The following is a 16,501-nucleotide window of genomic DNA, read 5'->3' as shown; positions in this document are numbered from 1 at the left end:
GAATTTAATTCGTTCCGCCGCCGCGTTCGTAACCCGAAAAGCTTTCGCAAGCCGAAAACCCATAGGCGCTAATGGGGAAAAGCCGCGATTTGGTGCGAAAAAGCGCCGAAAAGCACCAAAATTTCTTTCGTAACCCGAAATAACCTTCGTAACCCGGAACAGTTTTTTTCAATTGATTTTTTTCGTAACCCGGAAATTTCGTAAGGCGGCGCATTCGTATCCCGGGGTACCACTGTACCACAAAAAAGTATGCAAATTCTTGAGTTCTTTGCAGAATCTACAGTATAACATGTTCTAAGTCTAATCAGTATGTCTCAGGTTATTTCTGAGATGAGTCTGTCCTTGCATGACATACTGAGTGTTTCTAGCATAACTCTGCACTAGCCTTGGAAGCCATATAAGCTTCTTTCACAAGAAATTTGGTAATGTATTGGCCACATGGGTTTGACCAATGGTAGAACTATTTTAAAAAATCTATTGCTCATGTGCACATGTGCCTATTCTGCTTAATTTTTTTACTACATAATTATATATGCACATATGGACAGATTCAAATACCTTGTCAAATTATTCATTTGTAATGGATTTATATTTTATTCACTGTCTTATCTCCAAATGACTACCTCATGCCCTTCCCTCTGAACTTATTTTATACAGTGCAATCAATATGCGTCTACTTAGAACTAAGCCCTCTGATGTTGGTGTGACTTACTCCCAGGTAAAAGATCATGGGATTGCAATATACTCTTAGTGTGCGTAGAGGATAGAGATGCAGGGAAGGAATTTTCAAACATGAGGAGGAGGCTTAATTAATGTGTGTCTATTCTGAAGGAAACCCCATTGATTGCAATGGAACTTTCCCACAGGAAAATGTTCATAGGATTGGTGGGAGTTGAACTGGAGAAGCAGGGAAGCACCACTGATTTTAATAGAAAGTACTTCCTCCTGTATTCAAAAAGTATTTTTGCACCACAATATATTTCTACTTGTTCTTTCCACTCCCCATCTCACATTTGTTCTTGTTGGGCAACATATTCCTCTCCCCCCCCCCCCCAGCATCAGACAACTATGTAATCCAGCATTTATGTGCAGGATTGGTAGCTGTAAATGAAAAAAAGAAAAGAAAAAAACTTTGAGGCAAAGTCTATGCGATGGTGTTTATATGCAGAGGCTCCTAAGTTGGAAAGGGGAAGGAGTGGTTTCCCTCAAAAAAATATGGAAAGAAAAGCAACACCTCACCAGGTGACCATCTGGTAATCCTAGATATGTCCTCTGTCCAGGGGATAGACCACACACATAAAGGCAAGAATAAGCATATGGTACAGGGGGAAAAATTAAAATAAAACATGCTCCTTTCTATCCTGAGTTTAAGCCCTGAGAGCAGGGAGAAATTGGACTTAAGAGTCTGTGAAAGTTGTGTGACAACAGACAGCTAGAAATGGGGCAGAAATGTATTTCAGCCTTGTGTAGACTGAGCCCTACCGAACTCTTCATCAGTCCAATTGGTACAAAAAGCAGAGGATGGATAAAGTCTTTTATTCCACTCTTGGGAAGATACAAATAAGTACAATAAGCAGGAAGTCCAAAGGTTAGGTCAAATTTAGTCAATGAGGTCTGCAGTGTAGATAAACTTTCAAGATGGTGGCTGCAGAAAGAATTAATTCATCACTTGTTATGTATTGCAGGTACAGGGTTATACCCATCATTCTGGGTCAAAGAAGCAATAGCTAATCTTAATTTTCATTTCTGAAAACACAAACAACCTGTAATTTTGATCTATATATTGCCTTGGGTAAAACACATAGGCTCTGGACAGGCAAAGAGCAGAAGTAAAGGAAAAACAATACTCTATATTATTAGCAAGCGAACTAAGAAAAAGGTTAATTAAAGTCAAACTGTTATTACTCAGGAAAAAACTCTCAAAATGCAAAGCTCCTCTTCATCTATCATGAGAGGAAGGGGCATGCAAGCTATATAGGTACAGTAGACATTTCATCTCCCCTGGAATGGGTCTAAAATGAATTACTTTTTGTAAGAGAGGATGTGGTACTATGAATTCCCTTAGACATCTGATGTGAAATAAGAATCTCTTAGACTATAAAGGCTGTGACACCTCAGCTTGCGCTTAGCCTTTATTGTATATGAAAATAATATTCTCAAATATTGGACACATTTAGACATGATCCCCCCGTTCCACCACTTTCACATTTGAGGACATTTTCATACAAATTTCACAAAGGGATTTGTTTTGCACAAAGCACTGATTCTAATGCAAAAAGAAACCCCATCGTAATTTTCACAAAACTACTTTTTGTGCAACCCCTTCCCACTTAATGACAGTTCCAGCAAGAAGTCCCAAATTGTGGGAAATTGATGTTTAAAAAATCTTGTAATTTCACATAGTAAATGAAAAAAAGTACCCCTTTTCACCATGCAAAAATGAAATAATTTATAAGGGAAAATTTGTATTCCTGGCTGATACACACACACACACACACACACACACATCTTATCAAAATGGCATGTTTCTCTAAAGACATTTAATCTTGGATAAGTACTTGAACCCACTGAAATTTCCATCAATTGGAAGTGGGGTGCGCATGCCTAAAACTGGCGGTATCTTTTAAAAACTCATCCATTAAAATGTTTCATATGTTTTCCTTCACATTTTACACAAAACATTTAAAAGTTATGAAAAGTGATGAAAGTTATGAAATATAATAATGTTTTCTGAACTGGTCATAGAAACCAATAAGAAAATTCTATTGGCATACCATGAACATGCAAAAAGTAGTACTCAAATCTGTTTGTATGTTTTGGAATAAAATTCTGTTTGACTTAATTCAATATAATACTGTTGCTATGGAAAAAGAAGTACTAAAGAAAAATGATGTTTTTATTGGAGCAATTTCCATTGGTAAAAGATGACCTCTTTAGCTTTTTGCCTACATCATGGTCTTTAAATGTGAGCCAGATTGTGATTAGAGTGCTACAATGCACCCACTTCATCCCACATAAGATTCTGAAAACTTTTTTTTAATTAGTAGACTTTTTTATTTCAACTACATCTGAAATAAAACCTGAATCCCTTTGTAGCCTTTAGGGTAAAAAGAATAGTCAAGTCCAACTGTCTTATGGAGTATTCACATGGAGATTTCTTCCAGTCAAAGCCACAATCCACTTGGATTATTTCTTCCAGAAGTGTAATGACTGGGACTTCCATAGGAGCATAGACATGCCCTTTTTCAGTTTCCATTTATTTCTGGGTTCTTCCCAATGGATTTTGCCAGTATCTTTTAGTAGCGACCTGGTTAAAACACAAAGGAATTGTATATACAACCCATGTAAGATACCTGCAAAATAACACCGAATTGCTAACTTCCAGAAATCAAGAATGCTCATTGATAACAGCAAAGAAGTAAATATGTTACAGTACATTCAGCATTATATGATTGCATTTTCCTTCCTCTCCTCTGTTAGTCACACATCTTGCCCCCTTAATCCTATGAATCAGTTATGACCTATTGCAGGGTTAAATAGACCATTATTGGTACATAAGGTGCATGAGAAATGAAACAAAAACATTACACAGAATAGTTCTCTTTAATTTCCCAAGTAATCATGGTGCCTTAAATAGATAAATAGCTTGTGGGTATATGAAATCATATAAAAATAACATGCTAAAATTATATCTATAAGTGTGTCTTAAAGAGGTTATATAATAAATTATTATTTTATTATTATTTTATTTTTAAGCATTTGTTTATAAGTGCAAAGGCATGCTAAAAAAAGTTTGAATCGGGAGGAAAAAAAATGCATGAGTTTCAAACATGCTAGCCAAAATCTGTTATATAACATGCTTTACTGAGCTTGTGTAGGCAAGCTGCCATATGTTTAAGTGTGTTACATAACTTAGTGAAAGGCTTGTAGCTTACTTTGACAAAGTGCTACATGGGTAATAATGAACATGTAGGAAATTTGCTGAGTGACCAAGACAGGTAAAAAATGTTAGTGCTGTGTCCAGACCAGTTCACTCCCACTGTACACCACCTGCAAAAAATAAGAACATTTTTTTGCCTCCAGATTTCTTTCTAGGGGCTGGAGGGGCAGTGTTTCATGTTGTGGTGGCACTAGGGCATTATAAGCTCAAATGAGGCCTTTCTAAAAAAGAGAAGTAAGAAATTGAGAGCCAGTATGTTCTGTTGGTTTGAGTATTGGACTATGATTTTGGAGAATCCCCAGAATCCCCACTCAGCCATGAAAACCCACTGGGTGACCTTGGACAAGTCATACTCTTTTAGACTCAGAGGTTGGCAAAGGTGAACATCCTCTGAATAAATTATGCCAAGAAAACCCTGTGATAGCTTCACCTAAAGGTTCCTACAGGTTGGAAAGACCTGAAGGCACACAATAACAAGCAGGAAATTAGTTCTAATCACTTCCTTTTATTAAAAAAAAGTGTCTAAAATGGCCCAGGCAGCCAAAACATGGCAAAATATCCCTCATGCCCTGAGGTTTGGGGGAGGGGTGGGTTGGAAAAAATTATATTTGTTTTGTGCAGGTGGGGCAGGTGCAGTCCTCCAAAATCTCCAGGGGGGCTAATGTGGTCCCCTAGCCTCCTGCTGTTGCCCATCCTTGTTCTAAATTATTGCAATGATGGTAGACTTAAATATCAATTTCTTTCACCTCCAAACTCCTAAAGCCACAAAAGTCTAAAGAGAGAAAAGGAACTGAGGAAGGTGTGTGTGTAAATGTTCTGAACATAATCATGGGGAGGTCTCAGTTAAGTTTTTTAAAATAGAGACATGTGAAGTAAGATTGTAAGAGATCTATTACTGCTCAATAATGATTCATTGGGTAAATGGCTGGATGTTGCTTAAATTTTGCATTGTCTTCATATCTATTCTCCATGGAACTTGCCACTGTCTATTAACTCCAGTGAGGACACTTATCTGGATTTGGTGCTAAGGACTGAATATTCTACAACAGACTTTTAGTCAAGGCCTAGGAATCTATTTTAGGGTCTTGCAGTAGTGATGATTGTTAGAAAGATAGACCAATATCCTAGCTTATTAATTGCGTATCAGAAATTCTGCTCCTCCCAAGACATATCCTGATATCCTGACATCCCAACACATTGTTTTGTAAAGAAGTGGCATACTTTTTTTCAAATCTGAGACCTTTAGATGTGAGCTCAGAAACCTTCTAACAATTTGTTGTTGTTGTTAGCTGTCCTTGAGTCAGTTCCAACTCATGGCGACCCTGTGGATGAGACATCTCCAAGAATCCCTATCTTCCACTGCCTTGCCCATATCCTGCAAGTCCTTGCCCATAACCCCCCTGATCGAGTCTATCCATCTGGTTTGTGATTTTTCTCTCTTTCTTCTACCCTCCATCTTTCCTAGCATTATTTTTTCCCCCTAGTGATCCATGTCTTCTCATTATGTGGCCAAAATACAGTAGTCTCAACATGATCATCTTAGTTTCCAAGGAGAGCTCTGATATGATCTGTTCAAGAACCCATTTGTTTGTCTTCTTGGCTATCCACAGTATCTTAAGTACTTTTCTCCAGCACCACATTTTGAATGAATTGATTTTCTTTCTGTCTGCTTCCTTCACTGTCCAGCTCTCACATCCATACATGGTAATTGGGAATACAATGGCCTGGACAATTCTAACTTTAGTGCTCAGTTGTATGTCTTTGCTCTTTAGTATCTTTTCCAGTTCTTTCATAGCTGCCCTTCCCATTCCTAGTCCTTCTTATTTCTTGACTGCAGTCTCCATTCTCATCAATGTTTGTTCCTAGATATGGGAATTCTTTAACTATTTCAATTTCCTTGTTTTCTTGATTTGTGTATTTCTTCATTGGTCATTATGTTTGTTTTATGTTCAGTATCAGATTCGCCTTTACACTTTCATCTTTGACCTTTCTTATAAACTGTTCCAATTCCTGAACATCTTCTGCTAATATTATGGTATTGCCTCATATTTTGGGTTGTTAATGTTGCTTTCGCTTATCTTACCTCCTCCTTTTTCCAATTCTAATTCTGCTTTTCTTATGATGTTTTCAGCATATAAATTAAACAAGTGGGGTGATAGGATGCAGCCTTGTCTGATCCCTTTGCCAATTGGGAACTAGTCTGTTTCCCCAAATTCTGTTCTGATGGTGGCTCCTGTCCTTGATACAGGTTCCTCATCAGGACTATCAGATGTAGTGGCACCCTATATCTTTGGGTGTGGTTCCATAGTTTTTCATGATCTATATAATCAAATGCTTTGCTATAGTTTATGAAACACATGCTGGTCCTTTTTTGGAATTCTTTGGTGCACTCCATTAGCTATCGTATGTTTACAATGTAGTGCCTAGTGCCCCTTCCTTCTCTGAATCCTGCTTGGATTCAGGAATCTGGAATTTCTCTCTGCATGTATGGCAGAATTTTGAGCATTATTTTGCTTGCATGTGACATTAGTGCTATTGTCCTATAGTTGCAGTCTTTTGTATCTCCTTTCTTGTGGACTGGTATGTATATCGAGCATTTCCAGTCTCTTGGCCACATCTTTGTTTTCCATATTTGTTGGCATATTTCAGTTAGGCCTAAAGTTGCATTTGTCTGTGGGCATTGTAGCATTTCAATTGGGATATCATCTGTTCCCAGTGATTTATTTTTCCCCACTTCCTGTATTGAAGATTCCACTTCACTTCTTAGAATTTGGGGCTCATCTTCATGTGGCTCCTCATTCCAAGTATCATTGATTCACTCGTATCTTTTATATAAATCTTCTGTGTATCGCCTCCACCATCTTTTTATTTCTTCTTGTTCCTGTATTATGTTCTTTTTTTCTCCATAGAGCAGCCCTGTCCTTGGTTTGAACCCTGCTTTAATTTCTCAGATTTTTTTGATAGAGTTCTCTAATTCTTCCCTTTTTTGTTGTTGTCTTCTATTTCTCTGCATTGGTCACTGTAGTATTTCTCCTTTTCCCTGCGTGTCAGACATTGCACAATTGTGCTCATACTTCTGGTTTTGTTCCTATCTCCCTTTGCTTTTGCTTTTCTTCTTTCTCTTATTGCATGAAGTATTTCATCTGTCATCCATTGTTTCTTATCTTTCTTTTTGGCCACTGTTAGTGTTTTCTTGCGTTTGTCCTTAATTATGTCTTTGCATTCTGTCCACAGTTCTTCAGGTTCCCGGTCGATTGTACTCAGTAGTTCAAATCTATTTCTAACACTGTCACTGAATTCATCTGAAATGTTATTCAGGTCATATTTTGGTATAATATAACAATACTTCTGTTATCCTACTGTTTGACTCTTGACTATGACCCTGATTGCACACAGTCATCAAAGTGGCATGATAACATGGTAACCACTCAATCCGCCCCTGCCCCCCGCCACCCCCCACATGACACTATCACTGTTGTGTGGTTGAACCATGGGAGACCATAGTAAAAAGCAAGTCTTTTTACCTACATGAAAAATCCTTTAATGACCTCCTTTAGCACTGCTGTTGTATATGATTTGTAGTGTGAAAGTTCCATAGTGCTTTTCTGCTGATTTTGCTTGGATATCTAACCCCTTCCAGAGTCCTCTTATGTCACTACAATGATTCTCTCTCTCTCTCTCTCTCTCTCACACACACACACACACTTCTTCCTTTCCTTCCTCCCTCCTCTCCCCTGCTCCTTCCCCTGCCTTCCCTCACAAACATCCATGTGCTTTTCCCGGGAAAAGAATGAAGAGCAGAAACAGCGAAGGTACCAAACACAGTGCAAAGAGGTTTGAGTGCTAACGGGTGCTCTAACTCTGAATTGGGACCCGAAGGTGTGGGAGGTAAGAATGTCATCTTGATTTTTGTGTGCCATGGAATCACAGCAGAAGAGAGCCCTGTGTGATAAGGCTCTCTGTGACAATTTTTTTTTTAAAAAAAACTGTCTCCCATATCCACAAATGAGAAAATTTTCCAGACAGCTGCTTCTCCATCATTCCATTACAACAATGGGCATTCATCTTCCCGTTTCCTTCCAATATCTGTTTTTTGTCACGTAATCCTCCCAATAGCTGCTTTATGTCATGCCACGCTTAGCACTTAGCAAAGACCAGTACAAAAAAGAGAATGGAAAAATGTATTTTCTCAAAATAATCAGAAGGAATTTCAGTCACGTACTATCTGCATACCAAATGTTAAGCATTCAGGAACAACATACTGAAACGTACTTGAAACATACACATTTGTGCAGTGAAAAACTATCAAAACCTCCACCCCCTTCCCCCCCCCCCCACCTTTTCAGATTTCTAAATATCATTTCACATTGAGCTTTGCTTTCTGGTGACACTAGGCTTAAGCCTGCAAATGCAATAGGAAATAATTAATAAAATAATGGAATAGTGATGGCTTTCTACTATGGAATTAACTTTGCATGGGGAAAACACACCTTCTCTCTCTCTCTCTCTCTCTCTCTGGTGCCTCTCAGTGTGTAAAAAACCCTCAAGAAGTATTGAGACATTCCCATACTTTTTGCACCTGGATATTCATTGGGTTGCTTCTAGTCCTTTCCTTGAAATATTGTGAGTTTCCTTCCCTCCTCTCCTTTCCCTTTCCTTTCCCAGTGATCACATGCCATATCCAGTCTCATGCAATATCTCAGGAGTTTATCACATGATGAAAGGAAGCAGAAGTTTAGCTGGATAGTAATGCCTTTCTACATGCCTACAACATGCATGGTATTCTAGTTCTTCAGTTCTCTTCCCACAGGAGACAGTCACAAAACAGGTCTTTTTTATAGCTGGAAAAATAAGCTCAACAGAAGACTCACTTTTATAACTCCCGGGAGAAGAGAACTGAAGAACTACAAAGTCATGTGGTAAGGCATGTAGAAACGTGCTACTATTCAGCTGAACTTTTGCTTTCTTTCCTCATAAGCTCTTCAGGTATTGATTTTCACCAGTTTCTACTGAGCTTTTAAATTATTATTCCAGAGTTATATTCAAAGTGCTAAACTGCTTTAGCCATATGACTCTAGTTAAGCATTAGAATGAATTTGTTTTAGTGCTAACACTCCTCTTTCCCACACTTAATCCCTGTGGAATCTGTGTCCTGGAAACACAAGCCTTGTTTACATGGTGGTGGCTTGCAAGACCATGAAACACAGAGGCAAAAACAGATACATTTCATTTTGGAGAGTGCTGGATTAAACTGACCTGAGGAGCAGGAATGGAAAGTCTTTGGAAATGCCAGGAGCCCTAAGGAAATACTGTGGAATGAGGAAAACATCATATGGATGCCAAAATAACATTGGCTTGTACAGAAGCAAAACATGGGACTTCTACAGAGGTTTTCTTTCCATCTAGAGTCAGTCTCTCTCTCTCTCTCTCTCTCTTAATAAAGGAGAAACAATAGTGTGCTCCACTATGCACAATATGGTACATCAGTGGTCTCAAATGGTGGGGCAGGACCTTAGACTTGGAGGCCCTGATCCCTCTTCCTCCTCATCTTCCCAAACATTTTAATGTGTAAAATTTACATATGTGTTGAGCCAATATCAAATTTACTTAAATAAAACGTTTCTAATTTGAAATATATTATTTTCCTTACAAAATGTTAAAATATGAATATACATGAATGTGAGAATTAAAATACACACACTAAATAGACAAAATATTGTTATTCATGTACTATATCAGGGGGGATACAGCAACGGCATGTAGATGTAAAGAGGGTACAAAGGGTAAAAGGTGTGAGCACCCCTGTCGTATATTATAGGTATATGTTGTAGTTAATTTTGCTCTGATATTGGGACTACATAACATATTATTTTCTCAAGTTTATTTCTGATCCCAGATTTAAAATGCAAGGAGCTTTGCCTAGATTAGTGGTTGTCAATCTTTGGTCTGCCAGATATTTTACACTTCAGCTCTCAGAATGCTGGCCAAAGACCAATGCTTCTCATATAATAAGGAAATAAAGGGACTTTATGGAAGCAGATCTCAGGGAACATGTGTTTCACAACTGGTTCATGCTTGAGTGTGTGATTATGAATCTGGATACCAGGCTTCAAATCCCCACTCAACTATAGAAACCCACTGGGTCACACTTTCTCGGCCTGAGAGGAAAAAAAGGCAACCCCAACCCCTGAACAAAACTTGCCAAGAAATCCCAGTGATAGAGGAGCAACCTAGGGTTAGGGTACTAGCATTAGAGTTACTAGAAGCAATTTGAGTGTACACAACAATAATGTTCTTCAACAGGAATTCCTGGTATAAGACATAGTGTGTGCTGGTGGCAGTTTCTTGGAGGAAAACAATATACATAAATCTCTAGTTAATTATAAAGAGAAGATGGCTTCAGAAAAGCTACTTTGTGACTGATGACTAACTAATGGTGAGAAGGAAGGATGCTTTTACTATTACAACAGACCAATGTAATGAAAATCTGAGCCAGCAAATGTTCACTTTTTGCAGTTCCCTTGCACAGCACAGAATTAGTGGAATGGGATAGCCACCACATCCTATCACTGTTAACAAGATGCTCTTATCACCAGATTGGTTCAGATCAATGGTCCAGCTATCTTAGCATCCTCCTTACAGAAGGCAATGAGATTTCACAGGAAACTTTCATATGGCATGATAGCAAAATGTTGGTCCCTTTCAGCTGCCAACATCTGGTAGGCAGGAGTATGATGGTATTAGAACATTATTCTGGTTACCACTGGCTAATTGTCATAAATTCATGTAACCTTTATATACTCATATAATCCTTTGGGGATTAACTATATTGGGTAGATGACATTAAGAAATGAGTGAGTAACTTTTTCTCTCTTTACCTAGTTTCAACATAACTAATGGAATATGATCAATGTTAACTGTCCGCGAGTCAGCCCCAACTCATGGATTCCCTGTGGATGAGAGCTCTCCAAGACCCCCTGTCCTCCATGGCTCTGCTTAGGTCCTGCAAATTCAGGCCTGTGTCCTCTCTGGTTGAGTATATCCATCTATTTGTAATGTCTTCCTCTCTTTCTACTACCTTCTACCTTTCCTAGGATTATTGTCTTTTCTAATCAGTCATGCCTTCTCATGATGTAGCCAAAGTAAGACAGCCTCAGTTTCATTATCTTGGCTTCTAGGGAGATTTCAGCCTTGATCTATTCAAGTACCCATTTGGTTTTTGTTTTTTTGATTTTCTCCATGGTATTCTTAGCAGCTTCATTCAAATACCGCTTCATACCACAGTCTCTAAGCAGTTTACATCTGTAAACTAATGGCCCCCCCAACAAGCTGAGTACTCATTTTAGCAACCTCAGGAGGATGCAAGCCTGAGTTGAGCTTGAGGCCTGGCTGGTATTGAACTTGCAACCTTATGGTTTTGAGTGAGTGGCTGCAGTACAGGCATTTATTCACTGTGCCACCAGAGCTGCTAGCACTCTTCTCAGAACAACATCTCAAATGAGTTGATTTCTTCCTATCCTACCTCATAGAAAAGCATCTGCTTTCTATGCTTATTTAAAAACAGAAGAATTAGAACTTTTCTTAACCTTTGTAATGAATTGTTGTAACTTTCCTACCCCCCCCCCCATTGTATAAACACACATCAAATTGCTAGCACATACTTCTCCAAGCACTTGCAAAAAGGGCCAGAATCCACATTGGTTGTTATCTAATACTCTCTTGGCTTAACACTGTGAGACTACAATTTTGTCTGCTGCAGAGAATGGTTGGTCAATTTGGGACTGCAAATGAGCTCAGCAAAATACAGTCCCACAAACAGAGGATGTGGGATGTGATTGTGAGGGAGGGGGAGTTCATTGTTTAGACAGTTTTTGAGGGGCTTTCTTCCAAGTATAAAATTGTCTTCAAATGCCAAGAAACAGAATCTTAGAGCTAGGCAACACAGACTGTCAGATCTAGGCCTTCAGAATGATCGGTGAAATGGAAGTTTCAAAGGCTAATGTACAGAGAGCAAGTACAACTCTTCTCCCTTTTTTCTTCTGTTCATCCCAATGCCAGCAGACTGGGTTTTTTTAAAAAAAAATCCTGTGGACTCCACTGATGACAGCAATAATAGCACTGCTAACAATAATTTCTTATGCTGAGTATGTGGAATATATTTTGGCTAAAATGTCCTTTGCCAGCCACTGCCCTGCTGTAACTTACTGCCTCCAGAAATTGCACTGTATATGTCAGTTACTACGTTTGCACCAGTATTTATCATAGGACCAGCTGTGCAATTACATTCATTCATCCATGCCCATACAAATCTATTGGCGTAACACCCTTGGTCATAGGAACAAGTCCTCTGTTTTCTTAATGTTGAATTCTAGGAACACATTTTATGAGGAAATAGATCTTATCCAAAAATATTTTCTTCTTCCCATAGAACAACTTAGAAGGGGAAAGAGACATTTTGGCACCATGAACTTGTTAATATATTGAAGTAGGAACAAGATTACAAAGAGTAGGCAGTTTAGGGTTGTGTGCTGTTATGCTGGGGCTGGATGTACCATAGCTTTCTTGATAACTATCAGGAGATCAGCTAAGACTTCTCACTCCCAATTGTTCTATAATAGCAAAACTAAAATGATTCTCCTCCTTCTCTTTGCTATTATGCTCAAATAAAATGAAACAGGGAAACCAGAAGTAGATTATGTGTATGGAAGAACTGTACTCAAATTCCACAGGATTCTTCAGTTCTGTGCATGATCTACACCAAGAGCTGGTTGGATCTTAAGCTTCTAGTAAAACAGCAACAGATTGCTGTGGAACCTGTGAAATTGTCTGAAATTTTCCTATATGTGACTTGTTCACAATAATGAATAGTCCATTTGTTGGATGGCATGTAAATATGTGGATAACTTTAGAAATTTGTGTAGACATGATCTGTAAGTACCTTGAAAAGTATCAGATTTGAGCTTGCAAGTCCACCAAAGCTTAATGGTATTAATTTGGCAACACATGATTATCAGCTTTAAGCTGAAATCTACATCCTGTATCCCAGAAGGAAACATCATTGAAGTCAATGGGCTAAACTTAGTTATTAGCCCCAATTAGGTCAGACACACTGAATCAATGAAAGCTTTGTAAATCTCTCACAAATTACATGTTTAGGCAGGGAAAGGAGAGCATTCCCCATTCATCTTAAATATAAATATAGCAGAGGTAATCAATGAATTACTCCTGCAAAACCACAAGGACTGGCAACAACAACAACGATAGCAATTGTAATCATAATGACAATAACAAATGATCAAACAGATTGCTGTTACAGTATGCTTTGTAAATTTGACAATAAATTAAGAACCAGCTCTTGCCACTTTTTCTTCAAACTATCTTGTCCCTTTTTTATGACTGCACTGCATTCCACTCAAAAACATGCACAACAATAACTGAAAATGTTTTTCATTGCACTTTAAACAAAAGAAACATATTAAAACTCAGTCTAGCTTACCAAATCTCTTGTAGCCGAAGGACTGAACCTCCTCTTCTTCTGTAAAGTCGTCTGTTAAAAAAAGAAAATAAAGATATTGTAATAGAGAGGCCAGTGTGGTACAGTGGTTTGAGTGTTGAATTGATTCCCCAGTCAGCCATAGAAACCTACTGGGTGACCTTGGGCAAGTCACATGCTCTCCGCTTCAGAGGAAGGCAATGGCAAACCCCCTCTGAAGAAACATGCCAAGAAAATCTGATGATAAGGCCTTAAGGTCACCATAAGTAAGAAATGACTTGAAGGTACACAGCAACAACAGTATTTAAAATAGACATCTATTGAAAAATCCTGCTTGGCTCACTGGAATCTGAAAAATATGAATGTTCATCTTCCTTTTGCAGCATCTATCCAGAGTTGGTATGTAACTCTTGGAAATCCTGTTGGTCTGAATCATAAGTACAAAACCATCTGCTCATACACAACAACCCGTATGCAGAAATTATTGGGTGGTCTAGTATGTTGCTTGAACAGATTACAGAAATTTCACTTAAAAACAATAACAAAGAAAGCATGCTCTGTCTGGCTTTAAATGTATCACTATTGTAGTCTCAATGATATAAACACATACAGAAATGTAACCCTTGTTGACACTGACAAGTATGGAGGGTTAGTTTATTGAACAAGAGTAAAGACATTCCAGCAAGATGCTGTCAAGATATAGTCTAATGCTTAATATGCTCTGGTTGCTCCATAGTCAGCAGGCTTGCCAGGTTTTCATTTTACTGACTTTACTGTCATTTTTTATTATATTAAGTTTCCAAAGTTACTAGGTGCTATCCAAGAGTAGAATCAGGCATGGCGCTTTCAGCTTACAGTACATTGCAAAAACACATGATGACAGTAAAAAGATAAAAGTGAAGGGGAATTTAATCAGGAAAAACCTGTAAAATAAAGGAAAGAAAAAGATGGCTGTTCAGAACTGCTTTGAAACACTGAACCAAGGAAGTCTAACCATACAATAGGCGGTAAGAGAGGCAAGTTCAGACAAGCTCACAGATGAGACTCCAGGTTTATTTCTTGCATTTGTGTACACACACATACACCTGTATCCAATCTTTCCAAGTGTCCATATACTATCTCAATGACTCACAATAATTTAAAACCACAATACAATATGAAACCATATTATTTTTAACACAAATAATATTAACATTAGCAATGTTAAAGACAGCAGAAACTACAACTGGGATGCTGGACAGAAGAAGAGAAAGCAGAAGAGGGTATTTACAGATTGCATGCATCTTTAATTATAGGTAGAAGTGTAGGAGAGCCAGTATAGTGTAATGGTTTGAGCACTGGACTATGACTCTGGAGATCAGGGCTTGATTCCCTACTCAACTTTGAAAACCCACTGGATGACCTTGGGAAATTCACACATTCTCAGCCCCAGAAAATGACATGATAGGTTGAAACATCTGCATTGCAAAGAAAAGAAAAAAAATACCTGGCTTTTCAAGAGTTAAACTGGTTATTTGTTTGTTTGTATTAAACCCACACTTCTACCTCTCAAAGCACTAGATTATTTTTGTTCACTAATTAATTACTCATACTTTACACAGCAGTATTGTCAGGGATTCATATACATTTTCCTGGACCATTACAAACCATGTTTTCAACCTTATAAGAATTGTTTTAAATATAGTTTTTCTCTGCTTGGCAACACTGACTCATACCAATTATGCAGTCCAGACGTTAAATCCCATTGAGTTCAATAGGGCTTGCTTCCAGAGAAGTGGTACAGGAATGCAGTCTTCATTTGTCAAAATAATGACATATACGTATGGTGTTTTTAATAAGGGAACAAAGAAATGTTTGTACATCAATGTGTGGTTTGTTTTTACATTCTGGATTCCCCCCTCCCTTTCTTTTGTTATAATACTGAATCCTGGTAACTCACAATCCATTAATGGCTTCCAATATTCATTTCTAAATACAAAGAAGCTTCTGAAAATCCTAAACTCAGCCAAGTCATTTGGAGTGTGTGAGATGAGTATGTGTCTCTAAATTACAGAGACTGTATCCAGAAAACTGTAGGAAATTAAAAGGTGACATGTCAAGATCAGAGCCAATCTACTAATAATTTCAAATCTGTAGATTAAGCTTCTAATTGATGTTCTCATTGGAAGAACTAGCAACTACAGCAAAAGAGACTCAATGACTTGGATTCCCTCTTGCTGAAATTAACTTCCAAATTGCAAATACAATGAAAAATAACAATATAATTGTCATATAAAATGTTCACCTAGTCTTGTATGGTTTCCAACTATACCCAATGATATGACAATTGGAATGGCACATGAACATGATGGCAGAAATCATGGCATTTATTACTAGGCTCATGTAGTAATGAGAATACAGTCCTCCCTCCGTTCTTGCAGCTTTGGAATCTGCGTCCCTCACTTATGCACGAGGGACAAATGGAGGGGGAAATAATGGGGAACGTGCCCGAGGTGCGTGCACACTCCCGCAACCATGCACATATTCAAGTCAATAGGGCTTGAATATATGAGAAACTCATTTTTTGCGCACGGGGGGGGCGCTCTGGAACAGATCCCCCATGAAAACAGAGGGTTGACTGTACTTCCATTTTCTTCTCCAGGGAAAGAATTATATGATAAACCTCAGGCTATAGACACAAAGATCCAAAGATATGTGGAGTATTCTGCTCAGAAGGTTTCACACCTAGCTTCTTCTGCAGATTCCCAGTCTCTCAACTATCAAATGTCTAGTGTGCAGGTTGGTCATAGACAATGCTGTAAATTTATCCAAGATGAGAAGAAATTTAGAAGAACAGGGAGGGTGTACAAAGCTAATAACATATTTGCCCATTTGCTGCAACTCCTAGCCAAAGACTTCAGTGTTCCAGGAATAAAGATTAGTGTCGTTAAAATTGCTAAATACTTCCATAAAAACCATTTTGCAGAAGCAGCTCTAAAAATATACAATAATATACAATAAACTTTATTTATGTCCCGCCTACTCCAGGTAGGATTGAGGCGGCTTACAGTAAAAACATTGAATACATT

At 38.2% G+C, this 16,501-nt stretch overlaps 1 protein-coding gene across 2 annotated transcripts in view; it reads right to left on the bottom strand.

The window, feature by feature from the left end:
* Positions 1-16,501, bottom strand: part of LOC121917334 (collectin-12-like) — a 116,732-nt gene that overhangs the window by 80,603 nt on the left and 19,628 nt on the right. For both annotated transcript variants that reach the window (XM_042443229.1, XM_042443230.1), the window contains exon 2: positions 13,437-13,487. In XM_042443229.1, coding sequence (XP_042299163.1) covers positions 13,437-13,487 — 51 coding nt within the window. The remainder of the gene's footprint in view (positions 1-13,436; positions 13,488-16,501) is intronic.

Source organism: Sceloporus undulatus, unplaced genomic scaffold (genome assembly GCF_019175285.1).
Source record: "Sceloporus undulatus isolate JIND9_A2432 ecotype Alabama unplaced genomic scaffold, SceUnd_v1.1 scaffold_15, whole genome shotgun sequence".
NCBI lineage: Eukaryota > Metazoa > Chordata > Lepidosauria > Squamata > Phrynosomatidae > Sceloporus > Sceloporus undulatus.
Note: the sequence above shows the minus strand (reverse complement) of the source record. Positions and strands in the feature narration are given on the sequence as shown.